The sequence below is a fragment of the Motacilla alba genome, chromosome 1A, assembly GCF_015832195.1.
Source record: "Motacilla alba alba isolate MOTALB_02 chromosome 1A, Motacilla_alba_V1.0_pri, whole genome shotgun sequence".
In the NCBI taxonomy this organism is placed as follows: domain Eukaryota; kingdom Metazoa; phylum Chordata; class Aves; order Passeriformes; family Motacillidae; genus Motacilla; species Motacilla alba.
The window spans coordinates 3,784,280-3,802,439 of record NC_052031.1 but is presented as its reverse complement, the minus strand read 5'-3'; the positions used below and the strand labels follow the sequence as shown (position 1 = coordinate 3,802,439).

The following is an 18,160-nucleotide window of genomic DNA, read 5'->3' as shown; positions in this document are numbered from 1 at the left end:
ACCTGGGCACCACCTTTGAGTGCATCCTTCTCTTCTGGCAGTTAATCAGTGCCTCTCAATATGACCTTCCATTTGACACTGTTTTGAACCATTTTAAGGGCACTTTTCGGGGATTTCCCAATAAATTTCATACTCATCTCATAATTAATCTAGGTTATATTTCCATAACTTTATAGATAATATAAAAATTTTTTACTGAAATCAAGCAAAGAAATGGTATCTTGGGTAAGAAGCTCACTGGAGGGTGCACTCGTGCACTTTACAGGATTAAATAGATTTGATTCACTATAATTTCCTGGTAACAAAAAGAAGAGAAGGAGCAAATATGGCCGTGCAGTAATACACTTCATTTACCTGTATTTTTATGGGGAAGCATTAAGGAACCCAGTCTAGGCACTGGTGTGTTAAGAACATTGTGGCAGTACTCACTACATGGAAACTAAACACATCCAAGAGTTTTCATGTGCCTCACATATTTATCTCACAACTCAGCATCAAAGAAAGGAATTGTTCATATGAGCCATGATGACCCATATCCAGGATGCTTGGCAGAAAAAACTGTTCTCAGTCACTAAACAGCCAATTTAAATTCTATTTTCAAACTCAGTATGGATTTTCAGGATGGATTTGTCTCATCCAGCTGGGGCTACCTAAAAGATGTTCTGGTTTAACAGTTGTGTGCAGATGGAAGGGAGAGAGGGAGAGAAGATAAGAGTGACTCATCTGGTGGATGTAGATGTTCAGAAGAGGAGGTGAATCACTCTCTAGATGCCTTTATTGACTCTCCACTGACTCAAGGAGGAACTCTGGCAATGGTACTGACCATGCAGCTCTCTCTTGAGTTGAACCCTGTATGGACATGGTAAAGATGCTCCATTTAAGGTGTGAATTTTGTATGCCTCTTGTCAGCTCCGTCTCACTTTTATGGGAAATAAAAAGTGATTAAAACCTGTTTGACTTTTATAGATGATTAGGTTGGATGAAAATTTTCTCATGATAATTTTGAGGAGGTGGTATACCTTGGGCTTCCCCAAACCTCTGCCCTGCAGCAGAGCTGGATGCTCTGCTGGGGGAGGTTGGGAAGGGCCCTTGTGGGTGCACAATGTAAGTTCACAACCACCATTTATGTAATTTTAAGGATGCTTAAGCAATATTCTGATTAACAGAGTTTAGGTAACCCACACCCTCTCTGGGAAGGTCCATACAAAACATTATTCCCTTGAATTTGAATACAGGGCTCATGCAAGAGTGATTAACAACAGAAAAGTTAAATAAAACACAAAGCTTGCTTATTTCTGTGAGTTACATGGATGTTTACAACTGCTTTGAACTGGGGAGGGCTGCAATAAGATCACAGTGTTGCCCTTTCTTCAAGCTGGCTGAGACACCAGTTTGAGGAAAGGACACTCCTCCAGACCAGATGAGTTTGTGCAGAGTTTTAAAAGCACTTACAGGATTTCAAAAAGCCCTTGTTAAACCCAGACCTAAGAAGTCTGTAGCTGTCTTTGTGGTTTACTCCATGGCAACTCCATTTCTGTACTTGTGATGTTGTGATACTGAATAAAAATAATCTTTATAATCTTGTCTGTGGTGGCCTGAGCTATGTGACAGGCTCTTTTCCTCCCAGCTCTCTGCTGAAACAGAGGACTTACCTGAGCAGCAAAACTCTGCTAATCAATGGGGGAAAGTCAAGGAGCAGCAGATATCGCAGCACCTTCTTTTCCTTCTACAACTTCCTTAATTCTCAAGATGCCTTTTTTCTTATTTTTTTCCTCCACCACTGCCCAGATACCCACTGAGTTTTCACAGCACCTCCTGTCCTTTATTGCCACAGCTAATTCTGCTGCTAACATCTCATGTTGATCATCTAAATTATAATGCTAGTTATTTTTTTTTTCTCATAAACCCCTGTTTTTATCTGTGCCTGGGTGCCTTTCCCCCTTGCTGAGTCTCTTTCTCTCACTCTCCCCTTCTCTACCTCCCTCTACTTTGGGTCTGTTCCTTGCAGAATCTGCACTGATTTGTTTTGTTTTGTTTTGTGTTTTGTTTTGTTTTGTTTTATTTTTTTAGGACAATTTAGCAAACTGTCCTATTTCTAAAGCTGATCTGGCTAATTCAAACAAACCATAACCGTTTTTTCTGACCTTTAAGAGGTGTAAATGCTGACTTACAGGTCTTTCTCGGGCAATCTGTGTTTGTAGCAATGAGCCACCTGAAGTCACCAATCATTGCAGTACAACTGACTGTGCTTTCCATTTATTCCTGGATAAAGAACTCACCTTTTCTGATAAACCTTAGTGGCTGTTACTCAACTGTGCTGAGGTTTACTACCTGAAAACAAATGGCTGCATGAAAGATTGAGCTGGAGGGCTGCAGAAAACATCCCTCAACTCTATGTCCATCATTTAAATAGCTGTGGAATTTAATAGTTAGACCAAGCAAGAAATTGAAGCAGATGTTGGCAAGTAAATTCCTTTACCTCAAAAGAACAGACCCTGTATTTAGTAAAGAAAGGATAAAAAGTTTGTGATTTCTTTCCAGGCAACATAATAAATATGTTTTACCAGTCCAAATGACTGCAGGGTTCAGGCAGTTACATATCTGCAAGCATCTTGGAAAGAGGTGAAGTATTGGGTTCTAAGACTTTCAGACAGATTTTTCCGGAGTGAAACTCTCTAAGTCCTTCAGAGGGCTTTGGCATGAGCTTTTCCTATTACACTGTTAAATATGGAAGATGATTTGATACTGAAGCAAAGGCAGTAAATACTGTGGAGTGTGAAGCAGCCCCGGGGTGACCAGAGCATTTTACCCACAGCAGTTGCTTCAGAAATCTTACTTGTTCTCCATGCCCTGTTGCATTTGGATTTGAGAAGTAATCTCCTGGCAAAACCTCACAGCTGGCAAACCCTGCAGGAGGATTTGTCACCTGCATCACAAAGCTGCACAAAATCTCTCATGGAAAGAGCAAAGGGAGATTTATCAGGAGAAAGGTGGCAGACTGATGGATACAGCCACAGCAGCAGTTAAAAATGGATTGCATCTATTCCTTACCTTGCCTGTTAGATTTGATTCATTGAGGATTTATAAAGGAGAAATAAATGCCCAGCATGTAATAATCACAACAGAATACCACCGATAGTTTAAATCTGTTTTTTTCTATGGTCTATCCCAATTAATTCTCTAGTTACTAACAGAAAATAATTTCTGTGTAAATGGCTGAAGAAAAGCTACATAAAGTGTGACACTTCCTTGGTAATTTCCAGTTTTCCACTGGCATTTGCAAAAATTTCACTGAAGCATGTCACACCCAGAAATTTAGGAGCAAGGGAAACCTTTCCCAAACCTGGAAGCCTCACCCTCATGCTTTTTGTTTGTTTTTTGGTTTTGGTTTTTTTAATCAAGCTGTCCATCCTTCAGAAGCTCCGCTGTGATTCAGAGAAATTGCACACATGCTTCCATCAAAACCAAATGCAGTATGGCTTTATCATCACTAACAGAAGACCTCTGAAAAACCAAAAGGATAAGCCATGGAACCTTTTCTTTGCAGGTAGAGCCCACAGATGTTGCCTGACATCCACTGTCACACACCAAACATCTATTCCACATCCTTGGTCCATCTCTAATACTTGTCCAGCCACAGATTTGGGGCTGAGTGCCTGAACAAACCTATTAAAGTTCTCCTGCTTCTACTGCCCTCAGCTGTAGTGAAATGTGAAAGAGCTCTGGAGTCAGGAGCTCTGATGTGTCAAACCACTTCCTATACACGATGGCATGCTCCGCCACGCCGAGCATTGACTTTAGTTTCCTGGATAACAGACTAATATCTGAACAGAAAGCAGCCTTTGTTCTTTCCTGTGGAGCCAGCAAAACGATGATTTGCTGACCAAAGGCCCTCGCTGCACACGTGGGTGATGCTCCCAGACAGCCTCATCAGGCAGTAATCAGCTCCTTGGCTTGGCTGGCAACAGCTCATCACTTCTGAGAAACTTCACCATCCTCAGAGGTGTGGAGAAAAGATGGGGACAAGTCCCATGGAGCTCAAGTGGCTTTTGATGTGGCTCTTGTTTGGATTCGTCAAGGGGAACAGGCCAGGTAAAAGACTCTTTTTGCCTTTTGGGAAGGGAAAAAATGGTTTGGTTTTTTTGGTGGTTGTTAGAGGGTGTTCACAACATCCTGACTCCTTTCAACAAAGGAAAGATGTTAAGGAGCTTAAGGAATTTATTATTCTAAGGAAATGAGAGAAATGGGTTCTGTGCCCACAAGATGTCAACTGCAGAAAATCCAGAGCTTTAGAGGATATTTTTTGTCTGACTAATGCATGTATCCTCCAACCCATCACTGGAACAGTGGGCAGATCAAAGCAGCCTGAGGCAGCCCTTTGAATTTCCTTTTTCCATTTTGCTTGTAACTTTAGGAAACAAAAATAGACACTGAAATGCCAGCACCCCTGTAGGTAAAATTGATGGCAATGCTATTAGTTAAAAGGTACCATCCAAATTTGCTATGGGTTCTGTAGATATGAAATATTTTTTTCAGCCATGCCTCTCAATCAGCTGTGCCTATAAACTGTGAATGGAGACAGCTAATCCAATTCAGCATAATTTTACACATTTATAAATGGTGACACTGCTTAGATTTGGCTTATTTATCGTGACAAGTGGGTGCATTGAGAAATGGTCTGGTGATGCATTAGTGTATTTAAATTTAAACTGCTTTGTTCAAAGGCAGGGGAAAAAAAAAAACCCTTCCATTCTCAGTGCTCCATAAATGTGATATTTCTTTCTATGTCTGATGATGATGTCCAGGCTGAGAGGTATGAACAGACACAGCCTAAGGCAGGCTCTCAGATATGCTGGTACTGTAACTGCTGATGGATCATCCCTAGCAGGGATGGGAATTTTCCTCAGGGCTGGCCATCTCAAGGGAGGAGTGTGTTGCTAATGACTGAACTGATTAATGCAGGAAGGACCTTCTGGAATGTTGAAGCCCCAGGTGATTTTATTCTCATTATTTTGTCAGTAAATGCTGCACCTTCTCCTTTCCCCGCCAGATGAGGAACCAGAGCCCAGGGGAAGTGTTTGGTACTGCATGCAGGAGCAGCATCACAAGCTGCTCAGCCAGAGATGTGTCACTGGGATCAGTTCTGGGATGAGTCAGGTGCCACAGATCACACTTTCTGAATTACTCTGCCTGGAACATGTTGTGAAATTTCTTTCTGGCAGTTCTCGCTTATCAGAAAGGGTTCTGGTTTTTTGGAAAAAAATCAAGGGGTGTCAGAGCAGTTGCATTTTGTGCTATTTCATGTAATTTTATTCACCACTGAATGAATTAATGCACAGGATTGCATTCCCCACTATATCTCTAAGCTCTTCTTTCCTCAGCTTCCTATACTTATTTTCAATGTCTCTCCCAATGTTAAAACATAATATTTATACATATATATTTGTAATTTCTCCCTGCAAATAATATGCTAAGGTAGAAACACCACCTTTCACCAGTTTAGGGGTTTTTAATCATGGAGACTCTGAAGGGATTGTGGCTGTAAGACCTGTTGATTTAATTCCTTAGGGGGATCAACAAGGAGACCTGGGAATAGACATAAGCAAAGCAAAGGGAAAGGGGCTGGGTCAAACTGGTCAAAAATCAACCAGGCCTCAGCACATATGGTGCTTTTTAAATTATTTTGCCTTAGTATTTTCAGCTTGTCCCAGCACTGCAAGTTCAGTTTTGTAAATACATCCAGCCTTAGATGGTGTTTGTCAAAATGCACTATCAGTAATAAATATAATGAGAGGGAGAAGGAAATAAAAAACATTAGTTTTACAGAACACTTTCACTGATAGTTCTCAAAGTGTTTTGAGAGGCAAAAGTCCTGGGGGACTGGGGAAGTTAAGGCATGGGATGATCATTCATTTAATAAAAACTACACCTTCATGCTAAAAAGAAGAGAAATGCTGGTTTTCCTGTGAAGAGCATCACATTTATCTCCTTTATCCTGCACAGCAGCAGTGCCTAGAAGATGCAGGCATGGGTGAATCCTGAAGTGAGGGTCAAACACAAGGTAAAAGCTGGTTTGTGCTCCTTCAACCTTTCCATGTTGCTGTTCATCATACAGGGATACACTGAACAGATTTGCAACTTAAAGCTGGAAAGGATTAAAACTCACAAAAGAAAGAAATTCATTCAAGTGAATTTCATGCACACAAGATGGGTACCAGATCTCAGTCATGTAAATGAGAGGAATTTCTTTCCCATTATACTTGCATATTAGTGCTGGCTCCCATGGATTTGAAATGCAATGCAGAATACATTAAAGTTGTCAAACAGAGACAAATGATTATTGTAAGGTCAACCAGAGAGCAAGTACCTTTATAAACCTTTCAGCTACAGTGGCCTTCAGCAACAAAAGGCTCAATATGCAGCTACAAGTAAAAAAATGTAAAAAAAAAATGTTTTAAAAGTGTGATCCTACTGAGGAAAAGCAGATATTACAGACAGATGGAGATACTGCAGTACCTGCTTCTTCAGCTAGAGGAATTGTTATGTCCTTTTTGCTTTTATTGCAGAAAAAATCCCCTCTTTATCTACTTCTAGAAAGCCACTGCTCCTGACTTTGCTCACTGTTGCCTTCAGATTGTTGTTGTTTTGGTCTCCCTACCTCTTCAGTGTTCCTACCTTTGTCTGCCCTGTTCTCCCTGTTGTGTAAATGCTAACTTCAAAGCCCAGCTTCTGGATATTTTCTACCCATGGATTCCATTCCCTGACCTTGGTCCTGAATTTTGGAAAAACGTGGCTCACTTAGTATTTGCTCCATCTCCTCCAATGCTTCCCCCAAAACTCACATTTCTAAACTCCTTCCATGACTTTGCTCACTTCACTCCCTGTTCCTCAGCCCTGCCAGGGGTGCAGCACTCTGTCACCTGCTGCTTTTTCTTGATGTTCTTGATTTGTAAAGTGTGAGCCTTCACATATAACCCTCTCTATGTGGAAAAATACTTCATGCATGACATCAGAAAAATCATTGCCATGTGCAGGAAATTTCCATCTTACTCTTGAGATCTCCAGGGCAAAGTTCTATGACCATGCTAAGTCCCTAAGTCAGGTGAGATGAGTCCTTTTGATTTCCTTTGAAATCAAAATTTCCCCACTAGACCTATTTTTTTTTTTTTCACTTTTCCAAGACTGGGACACACACTTGTCAGACCATCCAATTATTTTCAGAGAGGATATTCTCTACTGCTCTTTCAGCCCAACAAAAGGCAAGGCTGAAAACATTCCCGACAAAGGAAAGACTCTGTATCTCTGCTGTTGTTTAAAAAGACAATTTTTCTTTCTTTTTAGTTGAAAATATCAAAGACGTGTGTGCTACTGAGATTGTCTATTTAAGCAAAAGTGTCACACACCAAAACAAGGCTTTCACGTATGATATTCTCAAAACTTGGCTCTGTGTTCTGCTACAAAACCCTGTGCCATGATTGCATTTAGAGAGTCTGAGCTCTGTGGCTTTACCACGAAACCAAGGATGTTATAAACACCCAGAAACAAAAACAAGTGTTCCCCATTCTTTACTTAGTGCACTTTCTATGCAACACACTGTGCCCAGGCTAGTTTTCCTGCCTCTTCCTCCTTTGCTAATGTTCCTAGTTTTCCTGCCTCTTCCTCCTTTGCTAATGTTCCTAGTTTTCCTGCCTCTTCCTCCTTTGCTAATGTTCCTAGTTTTCCTGCCTCTTCCTCCTTTGCTAATGTTCCTAGTTTTCCTCCCTCTTCCTCTTTTGTTAATGTTCCTAGTTTTCCTGCCTCTTCCTCCTTTGCTAATGTTCCTAGTTTTCCTCCCTCTTCCTCTTTTGTTAATGTTCCTAGTTTTCCTGCCTCTTCCTCCTTTGCTAATGTTCCTAGTTTTCCTCCCTCTTCCTCCTTTGCTAATGTTCCTAGTTTTCCTCCCTCTTCCTCTTTTGTTAATGTTCCTAGTTTTCCTCCCTCTTCCTCCTTTGCTAATGTTCCTAGTTTTCCTCCCTCTTCCTCTTTTGTTAATGTTCCTAGTTTTCCTGCCTCTTCCTCCTTTGCTAATGTTCCTAGTTTTCCTCCCTCTTCCTCCTTTGCTAATGTTCCTAGTTTTCCTCCCTCTTCCTCCTTTGCTAATGTTCCTAGTTTTCCTCCCTCTTCCTCCTTTGCTAATGTTCCCTCTTCCAATTCCACATTTTGAGTTCAAGTCCCCAGCCCAGCCTCTCTGCTAGGGCAGGTGTGAGATCCATCAGCGCATCAGGTAAACCACTCTGATTATCAATGTGAGCATGTAAGAACATCCTTCCACCACTGCAGCTGATAAAAAAGAAAGAAGCACCTTAAAGCTTTGGTTTGGAGGAGGTGAATTAGGTCTCTGCTATGCTCTAGAGAGGTTTGCCCAGCTCCACTTCTCACAGAAGGAGCTAAGAAGGCAAATTCCTGAGGCTAAATTCTGCTTAGCATGGCAAAGCTTAGTCCGCTGTGCAACCTGCTCTAGCCTTGCTGTAGATGGAATTTTTTGCATTAGATTCCACTGCCTAGGTCAATGCAAACAGCTGGTCAGCATGATTAAGCCAAAAGGTAAGAGGAGTGCATTTCTCCCAAACCCAGTTTTCTGTGGTCCTAGAGCTCCTGACAGTTCATATTCCACTTTATCTTACACTGTTTTTTGAGCAGAGGAATTTTGCTGGTACAGCAAACTCAGCGGGGACTGAACTGCCAAATCCTTAGAACAGGATATTCTTGTTCTCCACTGCTGGGAATATTCAAATCCACCTCCATCCCCCTAAGGCTGGTCTCTCCTCCATTGCTGTTTGTATTAAAACTTATGCCTGGTCATTTTATCTGCATTGTATTTCTGTCACTTACTGCAGACTCACTATTACTCAAATTATTTTTTAAGATAATCTCTCTATAATCAATGGAACAGATAATTATAATCTCACAGGCAAATTACAATAAAGTTCAAGTCTGTACCCCAACCCCACCTTTGGGATCTATTCCCATCTTACGAATTGACATAAGCATGAAATTACATTAATGAGGGAAAGAATCCTGCAGAGCTGAGGCTTGCTTGTTAAAGGATCCTTTGGGAATAAGTTTTGAAGTTAGAAAAAGTTCATTACCGTTTCAGTCCTATTGTTGGTATCAATTCCTTCGCTTTGCCTGTATCAGTTTCATCTTCATGAGACAGCACCATTTAGAGAGCCCAGTTCCTCACAGCACACAGATCCCCAGGGCTGATTTAGCTTTTCAGGCACAGCTGGGGAAATGTCTTCATTTTGGCCTGGTTTGATTTGTTGCTGTCTCTGGGGAGAGGTGCTCTTCATCTCTGAACTGGGCAGGTGTGTGCCGTGCCTGGTTTCTTCCACTGCTTCTGCCCAAAACTTCAGAGCATCCAGTTTTCTACCAATCCCACCCTACTGCCTTGGTAGTAAGGGGAAAATTGTCCTATTTTTGCACCTTGCTGCTTTAACTTGAGATCAGAATAATGTCAGTGCTGGTGACACACAGCCACGTCACAGAGGAAGTTCTGAGTTTAGGTTAGTGTGGCGTGACTCACTGTCGGTGTTTTACCTAGCGCTAAAAATACCTGGTATGAATTTTCCACGCTCACTTCTTGTGGACTAAAGGTGTTGTTTTAAAGCCCCAACTATCACTGCTCTGCCAACTCAGATGTGGAAGACAAACAGGAGGGAGGGTTTCATGAAGCCTGGTACTGCCAGCACACCCACCAAGAGCAGTTTTGTGGTTGGGTGAGTAACACAGGTGAATGGGAAGCGTGAGGGATGAAGTCTGAAAGAGCTGATGCTGATTTAGATGCCGGGTTTCTTTCCCTCCAGTATCTCCTGTCTGATATCTGACAGCTCGTGTGGAAAATCCCAGATGCCCTGAGACATCTCAAATTGCATCAGACACCCCAGCTCACACCTATCTGTTGGCTCAGATGACAAGGCTTGCAGGTTTCAAAAAACTTTTCAAACCTAATTTAGGCAGCACTCCAGCAGAACCAATAACTGCTTTTTAATTTTTATGTTTCATGGCTGTCTATTGTCTCAATACACAAGTCTCCTAATTCCAAGGGTTTGTCTCCATCCACTCCATCATAATAATTGAAACCACCTCCAGAACTTCCACAAATGCTGTAGGCACCAAAAAAATCCATGAATATGGGGAGAAACAGAAATTCCCATCTGCCTTAGGAGAGCTGTGTTCTCATAATTCTGCAACTGACAGAAAGGCTACATCCCTGTGAACACAATTACACCAACCTCTCTGTTTGGCCCATTTACTACCTCTAAGTGCAGAGAAATGGAGTTCCAGGATACTTCTGGGGTGTGGGAAGTGAGAATAATTGGTAGGGGCTGATTAATTTTGTGAATGAAGGAATGAGAGAACAGTGGACATGAGGACAGCAAGAGAAGGAAATAGTGGCACACAACACCTTGTCATGGGGATGAAAAATTGGAATATGTGCAGAGGGAAAATGACGAGACAAACAAAACATCAAGACATCTCAAGGTAATGTGAAGGCAGTATTTCAAACCAGTAATAGCAGGAGTGCAATCCTGGAGAAGCTGAGAAGGGATGCAGAATCCAGGGAAAGCTGGGCTGTGCGAAACACCACAGGCTGTGAGGCAGGTTATGCCCAGATGTGCTGGCCTTTTAAAAGATTGACATTTTCATATCATGCCAACTCAAACAAGTTGATTGGCTAATTATCAACAAGGTGCAAAACAACAAAAAGCCCCAGAAAAGAAAGATAATCTTCCCTAAAAATGTAAAAAGTCAGAAATCTGATGAAAAAAAAAATCTACCCTGCCATTCCCTACTCCCTGGATTCTTCCAATCCCTTGGTTATTTTTCCACTCACAGAGCAAGGATGTTGATTTTTTTAGGGGCAAACCATGTAGTTTCCTTGGGTACAAAGATGGAATGAAGTTTTAGGCACAATTCACTCCAGAGGTCAGTATGGTCCAGACCTCACCAGCTCTGCATCCTCTCTGCAGTTTTCCCAACCTATTCCAGGAGGTGCCATGGCATGAAACCAAAGAAAGACACGGAGATGCTGGAACAGGTCCAGTGGAGCTGGGGAAGGTCTGGAGCACAGGTCTGATGAGGAGAGGCTGAGGGATCTGGGGGAGCTCAGCCTGGAGAAGAGGAGGCTCAAGGGAGGACCTTTTCACTCCCTAAAACTGCCTGGCAGGAGGGTGCATGGGTTACATGCCGAGTGCCCACTTTTTCTAGAAAGAGAAGTAAAAACCACATAAAGAGAAGCACTTTTGAAGATATATAAGATATTTTGAGACAATTAAAAGCAATCATGGTGAAGGATAATTTGCAATATCTGTATTCATTCACGGCTCCTCCCAGTGTGAGGACTGGTACAACAATAAAACTGAAAGTTGACAACTTTGATCAAACACATTGGTGAGAATGTGTTTGATCAAAGAGCCAGCGTTTTAAAAGGTTGTGATGGTTGCAAAGGAGAAGGTTCTTGAAATGGGAGCAAAATATTTTATGTGACAATGAAGCAGTTAAAAGTCAAAGGGAGGCACGCGCAGGGTCTCAACAAGGCCGGGGAAATTCCTCTTCCAAAATTCTTTCTGGATGGGAGAAAGGAATATGGTTGTAAAGGTCAAAGAAGACAAGAACTTGGGCCATGTGGATGAAATTAAAAGGCTGGATCCAAGAAAGGTTGCGTGTGATCCAGCTGCAGTGTGGATGTTCACCGTCTCCCAAGCGCACCATTTCAGCACAATCCCTGTCTGATGTGTGCAAGTTCAGAAGAACCCAACATCTGATCATCAATTAAAAGAATGTTTGCCCTTTATGATGAGTCGGTTAAATGTTGTGGGTTTTCTTAAGAAGAGACTAATGAGTTGTAGGTTGGAGTGCCTTATGCTAAGATTCAGATCTGCAATCTGCTTCAAAGAGGCTTTTGAAGTCTTGAGGGAAACAAGCTTTTAGCTTTCAGGGAAAGTGAGAGTACATGATCTCAACTTGCTGCTGATCTGATAACTCTTTAATTTTAATCACCCTGACAGTCTGTGGTAAACCATGTGGTTAACTATTTCGGGTGCAGTCGCTTCTCTCAAAGCCACAGTCTGATGTAGTTTACAAGGCGAATCCTTTGATAGCACAAAGGCACAAGGGGATTAAAACAACTCTTATGCAGATTAGCTGTTAAACTGCTCACGTACCTTTCCTTGTTGCCTTCTTCAAACCTTGTGACTTACTAAACAGCAAGACAAATAAAGTAAAAAGGGCAGAAAATATCGAAGTGAGGAAATGAAAGAAAAGGGCATTGCAGGGCTGGGGCTGGGAGTCTCAGCTTGAGTTGCTGTTGGTCTTTCAAGGAGAAAGCACTTTGGGAGTCAAGGGCAGACACCAAATGATGAACAGCTATCAGGGACTCGAGGGCCTTTGGCAGTCATTCCTGCTGGTTGCTAAGGCTGCATTAATTATGGCTGCAGAAAATGTGAGGATATGATGACTAAGAAATTTCACTCCTGATAGCTGTTACTGTTGTGCATAAGCACAAAGGACCATGGATCACGCACCCAAAGATAAGTGCCAGGCCTGGTGCAACCACACTATTTGATCCTTTAATTTCTCAGCCTTTAGGCCTTAAATAATCATTAAGTAGTGCCTTTATCAACCTCTGGGTCCCCAGCTCAGCTTGAGCAGGCTTTTCAAGTCACTGAAATGATCTAACTTAATTCATTCCAACTGATTAAGAAGTATATTTAGATATGATTTGGTGATGACGCAACACTTCATGTCCTTGTTTTGGGTCAAGTTATATTTAGGTTTGCAAACTTATTTCACAATTCTTTGGTGTCCTGAGGCAGAACTGAGAGTCTATGCCCATTCCCAATGTTTGCTTATAGATGATTGCAACTTTTAATTGCTTACTTTTGCCTATTGTACCTCACTCCATAGACTGAGGGCTGCACACTCTGGTGGTGGCGGCTGCTTCCCAAAACAATTATGTGCAGCTTCATTAAGAGAATGTTGATCATAACGATTCTTCATTAAGAAAATGTTTCCTGTTGCCCATCTTCTGGACATGTCTGGTATTGAGAACGGGGAAGTCCTTGATCCAGAAGGTAAAATGCCAGGCTGTCCTGATTCTCAGGCTTTCTGTTTGCAGGTGCATGCCCACGCCTTCAACCGACTGAATTTGCTGATGTTACTGCTGACAGGTATCCACTACAGACCAAACTGTACTATGAGTGTGACCCTGGCTATGGCAGAAAAGCCAGTGCATACCTAGGAATTCAGTGTAAGAGTGAACAGCAGGGTGCTGTTTGGAAATACCAACCATTTAAATGCTTTGGTGAGTGAGTGGGGTTTTTTTTTAATATATATAGAGGTGTTTCTCCTCTGTGTGTCACGTGGTATAAAACAAATCTGGGTGTTAACAAAAGATCTTTTGTGCTTATTTTTCTAAGTTAGAACTTGAAGTGGTTTTATCCAGCCTCTAGAAGCTTGGGTGCTCTGGCCCTTTGTTCTGATATTTGTCCTGCAGTAACTCAGCAAATGTAACTTCTCCACAGATGTGAAAAATTTGTCATCAATGGCTTCCATGATGGAGTTAGAACTTACACAGAAGCCAGAAATAGAACCAATGAGCACTGCACCCCAGAAGCAAGAAGACTTTTCAGAGTCCAAACATAAAGGTAGGTAAGAGCTCATTCAATACTTCTCCTGCTGATTTCCATGGAAGTAGTGTAAAAATGGTGAATGATATTTAATTATTTTGCAGACAGAGAGAAACGATTTCTGTAATATGTTGGCCGAGTGAGGTGATACAGTATAAGCAAATGAGTATTTTACATCCTAACCAAGAATTAGAAAGGCTTGCCATATCCTTCCTGTCTATATTTTCTAAGAACACAAGATTTTCAAGAACAGAAGCAGCATGCAAAATCTGTCTGCTTTAACCATGTGCTGCCTTGTGCTCCCACAGATTTCTGCGGTCCTCCCAAGACTGTTCCACATGCCTCCATAAGGCTGCCCCAACAGCATTACGTGGGACAAGTCTTACATTTCAAATGCCAGACAGGTTATGATAAGAGACCCCCCACCTTTGGCAGCAGGATGTGCAAGGAGGTGAATGGCAGAACTTTCTGGACCCCCCTCGATATGAGATGCACCAATGACAGCAACCAGTGGCCACCACAGACCATTGGGCCAGGTAAGATGGTTGTGATTACACCACAGCAATGTCCTGACCTGCTCACAGGGGGTTCAGACCCCCCAGCAGTCGTGGGGAGAGTGGGAGCTTCAAAAATGTTTACTGAAGAAGCTCTGCCACTGAGGTGTCACCCTGATTTTCTAAGACTTTGCTAAGCCTTCTGATGTTTGCATTCTTGTAACGAACTTTCTCACACACAGTTCTGTAAACAACTTATGTTTTGCATTCTTTCATAGAGGAGGAGAGAATTGATGGACTCTTGGTCTGTCCAGTGTCATTGGAGAGGTGGCACTGTCGCCCTCCAATCCACTGTCACTTTTGGAAAACTATAAATGTTGGAGTCAGAAAATAAAGGTCCCCCTTTTTTGTTCACCTGGAGAGCAGCAGTGTCCGTGTCGTCTTTTCGTGTCGTATTGCGACACTGAGGGGAGGGAAGAACTCCCTTGTGTACTTAAACACCTTCACAGAAAGGGGTTGAAATGAAGGCAAATCCTTCCTTAGCCTCAGATTTTGTCAACAGTTTAAATTTAAGGAATCACTCTGTCCTGCAAGTTCTGTTGATGGCCAATCAGATGTATTTCTAGTAAAAGGAGTTGTTTATTAAGACAAATGAACAGGAGGTAACAGACAAAAGACTTTCATCAGAATTACTTACTACACAGTATAAAATGAAAATAACTACTAGCAGATTAAAGCATAATAAAAAACTGTATCAAGATACCTATATTAAAGCCAACAAAAGAAATAGTATTGATTAGGAGTCAAGTATAACTTACCACTGAAATGATCATAACGTACACAGACAGATTCCTTCACTCAATCCTTTGGGAAGTAACCATGAAATAGGTGTCCCTACTCATGGGGGAAGCTCCACACATTTACAGGAAAAGGTACAGATTTCTGCTTTGTGAAAGTTTGCTGTGGCTTTTATATCTGTAAAATAAATGGCTGTCAGTGAGAAATGCAGCCTATTTTGTCATTCCAGCCCTTGTGACCATACCAGACCACTGCACACACTGTTTCAGCATCAGCCCAGCACTTTCTCCCCTGTTTCATAGATCTGTTTCTCTGTGGGGCCTGGTTCAGAGTGTTCCTGGTACAGAAGTCACAATTTGGTGTCTGGTCTTTCCTCTTCCATCACGACATCATTGAAAATTTCATTTGGTGCTATCCAGATCAAAGAATTTCTTGCTGTGATAGATATAGCCCATCAACAATCCAGTCCTAGAAAACAATACAGCCTATTGGAATTACATCTATGTAAAAATTACAAATATTTTAGAATTTTTAAAGTGGGATTGTGAAAAACATGGGACTGGGTAGCAAAAGAAGCCCCTTTGGCCTTTAATTTAACAAAACAGTAATTCCAGTTTCCTGCAAAATGCTCCCAAACCTCAGCAAGGTCAGGTCCTTGCAAATAGAGCACCAAATGTTTATTCCCCTAAAATGTTGTCTTTGTATTTGTTATGATGTGATGTCTGTAATGAGGCTGGGACTTTCTCAGTTCTCTTTCAGCATTCTGCACGAAAAAAAATTCAAGAAATCACTATTACAGGGTGTCTTGTTAAAAATCTTGCCCCACATAGGAGCAGATTCAGAGCTTCCTTTTCAGGATAAGAGAGAAATTCAATTAATTTCTTGCACCAGGGAAGTTTCAGCTTACATTTCTGGGCACAAACAGGTCCTGGTTGAAACCATGTTTTCAAGTACTGGCTTGACACCTTGAAAGTCATCCTTCCAGTCTTATATGAAGTAAAGATCTTAGGTGGATTCCATTCCAGTTCACTTCATGCCCACCAATAACAGGTATCAGGTCAACAGCTATGTTGGTATCCAGGCTGGAAAGATCTGTTGGTGGCCAAGAAACTAAACATGGCAATTTTAAAGGGTTCTGTGCAGAGGGCGAGGTGTCAGACTCCACCCTTGGAACTGCTTTGGTGCTGGAATGAGCTGGCTCTTTGCCTGACTCTGTCCTCATCACTGCTCTGGTGCTCTTCATCAGAAGAGCAAATTGATACAAAAATCAAGAATTTCTCTCTCTTCATAGGTTTGAGTCTTCTGTCCTCTTTCCCTTCCTCATCAGTGACACTGTCAGTGACAGGTATGCCATTTTATTAAAGACTTCACCACCCAGAGCACTTAGTCGGTCTTTCAGTTTGTTGTTCTATTCCAAAGAGATCCATTTCTGTTAGAAGAGCTACTAAATATGCTGCAAGACAAAACTATACCCATGTATTGTGTGAGAAGTTAGTAAGGACAGTATAAACAGATTGTCTAAGCACTTAAGCTTTTATAAAGAAGTTTTCAAATATTTGTAAGGAATGTAAAATGAAATAGATCAACCAAAGGTCTGGTTTTTATATGGAGCCATTTTCAGGTTCTTCTCTGAGACTTTCTGTGAATTCAGTGAATCACTTCAACTGGAAAAAAGAAGAAAAAATATAAATATTTAAATGCTGAGTTTTTTTTACATTTTCAAAGGAATAAAAAAGATGGGCAAATAGAATATTTCTTCACAGCTAAACCAGTGCATTTAGATCAGTCTGAAGAGATTTTCTTCTCCTCCTTCCCCATTTTCCACTCAGCCATTAGCTGATGAAATAGAAATTGTGTCTTACTGTGCATATGCTCACGACTTTGCACAAGGGCTCTTGATTCCAGCTGGAGTCTGTCAAAAACTGTAGTGCACATTATGGTGAGAAGGAATAATGGAGTGAGATGAAGGAAGGGAAGGAGGAGCTTTGCAAACTACTCCAGAGACCTCAACATCTGCAGTCCCTGGTTATTTGACTGTGGTCAGTCTCTGGTTGATTGGGTCCTGGGAGCAATGGGGAAACATGGAAAAATTGGAAAACATGGAAATTGGAAACATGGAAAAAAAATTAGGGGCAAGATGAGACCCTATCCCTAATCTTGCCTGTTTCTTCCAGGTGGAGTAAATGCAATAATTAAGATAACTCCAGGTAATAACCATATTGATTTTCAGGTTTTACAGTTATCTGGTTTGCTCTGCTTATCATTCCCATTGCCTTTGTGTGACTCACCAAGCAGCCAATAAGGTAAGTGGGACAGAATGAGGAAAAGGTGAAATCTAACCAAAAAATCCCTAGAGGTGGAAAAGTTGTCAACTGGATCAGCCTTTCCCTATTGCACTGCTTAGATTTCTGGACATCTTTTTTAGTGTTAAATATGACCCAGGACTTTGGGATTGTCTGATTCAGCTGTTAAATGCTGGCACAAGAAGAGAAGGAATCAGAGGAATCAAATCAAAAATCTTAGAACAAGTTGCCCAGAGAGGTTGTGGACTCCTCATCCCTGGAAGTGTCCAAGGCCAGGCTGGATGGGGCTTGGAGCAGCCTGGGATAGTGGAAGGTGTCCCTGCTCATGGCAGGAGGATGGAATGAGATGGGCTTTAAGATCCCTTCCAACCCAAATCCTTCTGTGATTCTATAATTCTAAAAAGCAGTCTTTATCCCAGCCATTGTGGAACTGAAAATGGCAGTTCAAATAATGGCTGGGAGATTAATTCTGTGGGAAAATGAAGGTTAATTATGCAAATACTTTGTTTCAGATAGGTTATGCAATCAGTCTTTTTCTCTCTGGCCAAACTGTGAGAAGTCTGGGGAGGCATCTGCCACCACAACCACGTAATTCTGTTTCTTACATCCCCCTAATTTCAGAGTTGTGTCATGAAAGCTTTGTACTTCAGATTTATTTCAGTCTGGCCTCATCCCTGTTTCTGTAACCACACTGAGATGCACCAAGGCTATTCCTGTTCACAGGCTCCCCTTCCTAGTTAAGCTAAGATGTCCTTATTTAACATTTGGGAATTCTCCTCTTCTCTCTCTTTGCTAATCCTCATCCCTGTTTCTCTTCATATTCCTTACTATTTACTGCTGCTTCTTAGTTGAATGGGGATTTTTCTTGAAAAGTGGGAAGGAAGGACCTCGTGAA

General features: G+C 41.7%; 1 protein-coding gene across 5 annotated transcripts; it reads left to right on the top strand.

Annotated features, from left to right (window-relative positions):
• The first annotated feature begins 3,241 nt into the window (after nucleotides 1-3,241).
• LOC119708677 (interleukin-2 receptor subunit alpha-like) lies at nucleotides 3,242-16,591 on the top strand. 5 transcript variants are annotated; one of them, XM_038155311.1, is made up of 5 exons: nucleotides 3,242-4,092; nucleotides 6,007-6,061; nucleotides 13,160-13,211; nucleotides 13,566-13,688; nucleotides 13,979-14,454. In XM_038155311.1, exons 2-5 carry the CDS (start codon nucleotides 6,020-6,022, stop codon nucleotides 14,359-14,361), a joined length of 600 nt encoding a protein of 199 aa, XP_038011239.1. In that variant the 5' UTR covers nucleotides 3,242-4,092; nucleotides 6,007-6,019; the 3' UTR covers nucleotides 14,362-14,454. The 5 variants fall into 5 exon arrangements, with proteins under 5 accessions (XP_038011239.1, XP_038011236.1, XP_038011238.1 ...); XM_038155310.1 differs by lacking the exon at nucleotides 6,007-6,061 and adding an exon at nucleotides 16,254-16,591 and having other exon boundaries at nucleotides 3,354-4,092; nucleotides 13,160-13,345; nucleotides 13,979-14,206; XM_038155308.1 differs by lacking the exon at nucleotides 6,007-6,061 and having other exon boundaries at nucleotides 3,254-4,092; nucleotides 13,160-13,345.
• Nucleotides 16,592-18,160: the final 1,569 nt, after the last annotated feature.